Below are 5019 nucleotides of genomic sequence, written 5' to 3' on the forward strand. Positions count from 1 at the left end.
ATATACGGCAGTTTATAACACGATATTATCGTATCGGCTCCTGATGCCTAGTTCATTTTGATGAGCGGCTCTGATCCGGCTTATAAACCACTAAAGCCCTGCCAAATAGGATGAAAGTAGACGGACTCGGCGAAGTATCCAAAGCTGGCCCGGATGAACGGAACTTCACCTCACCCCTCCCGTATTCGAATTTCGAAAACGAAAAGGCCAAAAGCGACATTATACAACCGTCATAAATAGCCGCCCGCACCCCGAAAGTCCAAACTCCCCCAGCCTTTTCCTTCTGCTAATCCCCTCCGCACGGTCTCGCCGCCGCCGAGCACGCGCGCGCCGCCTCCTCCCGCCGCAGAAGCAGGGCTCGCTGCCCGCCTGCCTCGAGGGGGTTCCGTCTCGCTCCCCTCGGCGGAGACCCGTCCGGGCGTCGATCGATCTCGAGGTGAGGAAAGCCTAACCTAGCCCGCTCGTACGATTGGTTTGTTTGTTCGTTTTCGATTTCGAGCGGAATCTTTTGTTTCATGTGAGCCCTTGTCGAACGCGGATATAGGTGGTTCGATTCCCGATCCGCGGGTTGCGGCGGATTTGTTTGTTGGGGGATAGGGGGCAGTGGGCACTGTGCATGGAAGAAGATTACAGTTGAATTTTTCCCCTCCCCTTCCCAAAACAGAGATTAGGGGTTCGTTAGATTGAATCCTCATGTCCCACGTTGGGTCCGATCTAGTGTAGTTTAAAGTGTGTTTTCGATGCGGTCGTTGGATTGGACTCCTGGGTGGGGTTCTGGGCTTCAGAAGCCCAGGCGTTTGATATTCCAGAGATTTGGTTGGACCTTTAGGAATCGCAGATTGTCTGATTGTGTTTGCTTGTAGTAAATGTGATGGATGATTAAATATCTGCAGTGATCATGTTGAAAGAATCAGCCATTATTAGAGAGGAAAATGTCATGCTATTGTGCTGAGCGGAAGGAGAACAATAAGGAAAAAGAATTTGCTAGGACTCAGCTAAATGTGGTGTTTGTTGACGTGAAACTGTTAAGTAGGGTTTTGAGTGTTAGTTGATAGGGCTTATTGTCTGTAGTTTTGATTATTGGGCTTTGATTTGTCTGACCCAGACCTGCGTTGGTTGTGCCTCCCTTTCCGATCATGAACTCATGTAGACATGATTTTGGAGTTCTGCCTGAACCATAGCGGGCTCAGGGTGGTGATTGTCTCTGCAGTTCCATTTAGATGCATAAAAAGATTTTGTGCTGAATAACCCTTGTGCTGCTTGTATGAACATTTGCCAGGTTTCACCGGAGTTAAGTTTCATTTATATCAGTTCACACTTTAGGGGAAGATATTTGATTATTTCAGTACCAGGAAAGGATAGTAATGATATACTTCAAGAACCATGCTTTCGTAACCATGGAACTGTTAAATCATGATGCTCAAGTAACTGGTTTCCGTACATTAATTATGAATACCCAGGAGAACTAAGATGAAGCTGAGCCATGCTTATTTGTAGGTGTGGAGTGTCATAACTGATTAGTTTCTTTTGTAGGGAAAATGATAAATCTTTTTAAGATTAAGGGCCAGAAGAAGGATGATGCAGCGACTGCAAATGGAAAGCCTGCTGTCAAGAAGCAAAGTCCTGGGGAGTTGCGTCTCCATAAAGGTTTGTCATCTTGGAAGCAATCCTTTTCTACTCTTCATTATGTGTCTTATTTGTTCCTACGCATACACGATTGCAATGTGGTTCTGCATAATTGCTTACCGAAGGGTTTTTTGTTTTCTTCTATTCTTTTTAGCTTTCATTGGCACATCTATCATGTCACTTTCACTTGCTGCCCTGCATATTGTGTTGTACTATGTTGTTAACTACTGTCACTTTACATTATTTTTGTCAGATATTGCTGAACTCAACCTTCCCAAGACCACCAAGATCTCTTTTCCGAATGGCAAGGATGATCTGATGAACTTTGAAGCCACTATTAAGCCTGATGAAGGATACTATGTGTAAGTGTTTCTGAGGATTCATATTTGAATTATAATCTGCTAATATATGTCAAGGTTTTTTTTTGGGTGTGTGTGGGGGTTGTATTCTGAATACTTTCTCCTTAATGCAATAATGCACAGATCTCCCTGCGAATTCGAGAAAAAAAAGGAAATTAAGAAATACTCTACCCATCTTATCAAAAATTTTGCCCACAGATTTTAAACAAACATTCAATTATGATAGATGTAAATCTGCCTTGTATATATATTTATAAGTAGGAAATGGGTTTGCAGATAGAGTTGCTAGCATGGAAAGATACTCTGTCAGGTGGTTTTCATTAAAAAGTTTGACATATTTCCACATGGGCAAATATACAGATAAAGGGATAAATGATGATGTGCTGGCTAGGTTCTGCTGTGAATAATGTTTTGCAAGTAAATGCCAGGGAAAATGTAGATCTTTTACCTTTTTGCAACACTTTCCTAGCAAAGCATTGCTAATGTCCTGCCAAAGCAAATTGAGGATCCGTTTTGCGCACACTATTGTCTCTGTTGTTTTCTCTTTGTTTGGGTTTGAGAATGTTTGATCCTTAGATTAGCATGACTCAAAATTTGAAGCAGAATTTTTTGAGGTGAAACTCAGGACTACTTTTTTCTTTTTAGTTCTAAACTTTTTTCCCCCCTTGATTTAGTCCTGTAAATCTAAGTGTGCATCTAATGTGCAAATTCTTTTCTCAGGGGTGGTAAATTTGTTTTTACCTTCCAAGTTCCTCCAGCTTATCCTCATGAACCTCCTAAAGTCAAGTGCAAGACTAAGGTAACTAGGCTACTTCTATTGGTATTTCACCTCTTAGTTCCTACCTAGCAATGTTATACGATCGTCTAATCGTCTAGTCAAACCATGGCACCGATAAGGTGATTGTCGTGATTAGTCATCGATCAGGCCCGATTAGCGGTTCTAGTCAGACCTAGTCGTCCATATATATACAAGGACTGATATGATACGTATACTATATAGTACATAGTATATAGCACCCATCAACACCACAAATTTGTATAAACTCCTTCCTCACAGGAGTATCCGACCAGAACCCATATTTCCATCCTGGGTCATTAGATTTTGCTTTCCTCTTAGGATCTTGAGCCATCTCTGCAAACTCTGGTGGCAGTAAAGCTATGGCCTTCTCTGCTATGGATTTACCATCTGGAGCGGCTGAGGAAGCAGTGTCAACAGCTGATGAACCTGTGGCACCTTCTACATTGTCGGGCATCAGCACTTCGACATTTCCCTGCCTCTGATACACATCCACATCTGCACATGCCAACATGTAAGCATTAGAACAGCAGCAGAGGAGAGCAGAGCAAGAGAAGAGAAGAGCAGGCGAGCAGCAAGAGCAGAGCAGAGGAGAGCACTGAGCAGATCAGTTGGTAAAACGTACCATCGGAGGAGCTCATCTTGCTCACGATTCACAAACGGCACAACCTCCTGGGCAGCAGCGAGCTCCTAGGCGTGTCCGCATGTCGGACTTTGGGCAGAGGGGAGGGGAGGTGGGGATGGAGCTCCTGGGTGGCTCCCCGACAACGGCATCCTTCTGGGTGGCTAGATGGCGCTGACGGACGCGCCTCTGGGCATGCAGCGGGGTGATTCTAGGCGGCGGCAGTGCGATTTTGGCCAGGCGCCAGGCGGGTGGCAGTGGGAATTTTGGGCGAGCGATTTCTGGAGACTGGCGCTCGGCACGGCATCCCCTGGAGTATATACTAAAACCTAATGGGCCTAATTGGCAGCCCAGTTGCCCACCACCCACCGGCAGCCAAAACCTAATGTTTCAACCTGATCGTTTTTTCTCCTAATCAGACGACTAATCATGATTAGGCGATGAGTAATTGGACGATCAGGTTCCTAATCGCTCCTGCCTAGTCGCTCGGCCTAATCGGTGCTGCAAAAGTGATAAGCCTGATTAATCGCGACTAATCGCGATTAATCGGATGACTGTATAACATTGCTACCTAGCTGCCCACCCTTCTAAGTTGTAATAGTTCTTTGTACTAATTTTCATATTTGTAATGTATAAGGTTTACCATCCCAATATTGACTTGGAGGGAAATGTCTGCCTGAACATTCTGCGTGAAGATTGGAAGCCTGTCTTGAACATCAACACCATTGTCTATGGCTTGAATCTTCTTTTCACGGTGAGTTACTAACATGTATACTCATGTGAATAAAAGTCTTATGATGCATCATTTTGAAGCTGGTTTGCGTATAGTTCGCTCGACTGTATGATAATTACTTGTTTTCTTTCTACCCACGCTTGTTTTATGGAGCAGAAGCTAATTGTGTTATTTTTCTTCATCATTTGATATCTTGGTTGCTAATCCAAATATCATTTGCAGCAACCTAATGATGAGGATCCCCTGAACCATGACGCAGCTGCTGTTCTTCGTGACGACCCGAAGAAGTTTGAGAATAATGTCCGGAGGGCGATGGCTGGAGGTTATATTGGTGAAACCCACTTCCCTAGGTGTATGTAAGCGTGAAAATGGTGACCCGTTGTCTGACAATATGCAACTGCAGCTGATCATAGCATGCCCGAGCTATGTGAATGCCGGAGCGGTCATGTAATATAAGTTGGTGTGACAGTCGCTGAACACATGAACAATCAGGAAAATGTGCGATGAACAAATGCTACCTTCTGTCCATTTGCAGGGTTCATTAGGATTCATTATGATTGATGTGGTGCTTTTGTGTCTGCTCTGGACAAATTCTGAATATGGTGCATGGTTTGCACCAACTACATGTTAGTAGTAGCAAGCTTGTCAGTATCACTGATTATTGTGTGTTTCCATTCTTTCATCGAAGCTTCAAAAAAAACATATAATTTTTTTTAAAAAGAGATCTTTTTGGAGAAGTCCTGCATTCCCTTCTTTCCATCCCCTTTCTATCACCAGAATCAGCTGGACGTCGACAATTCACATGGGCAGGGATATACATAACCAGCTGACAATGAGAAATTGGAATGCTGTTAGTTGCCCAGACCTATTTAGAGAAAGGTTA

At 43.9% G+C, this 5019-nt stretch overlaps 1 protein-coding gene across 1 annotated transcript; it reads left to right on the plus strand.

Annotated features, from left to right (window-relative positions):
• Positions 1-250: 250 nt before the first annotated feature.
• LOC101763024 (NEDD8-conjugating enzyme Ubc12) lies at positions 251-4790 on the plus strand. The gene is made up of 6 exons (XM_004973280.3): positions 251-436; positions 1534-1647; positions 1880-1988; positions 2706-2784; positions 4041-4157; positions 4359-4790. The coding sequence occupies exons 2-6, from the start codon at positions 1539-1541 to the stop codon at positions 4494-4496; spliced, it is 552 nt and encodes a 183-aa protein (XP_004973337.1). The 5' UTR covers positions 251-436; positions 1534-1538; the 3' UTR covers positions 4497-4790.
• The last annotated feature ends 229 nt before the right edge of the window (positions 4791-5019 follow it).

This window comes from Setaria italica, chromosome VI (genome assembly GCF_000263155.2).
Source record: "Setaria italica strain Yugu1 chromosome VI, Setaria_italica_v2.0, whole genome shotgun sequence".
Lineage (NCBI taxonomy): Eukaryota > Viridiplantae > Streptophyta > Magnoliopsida > Poales > Poaceae > Setaria > Setaria italica.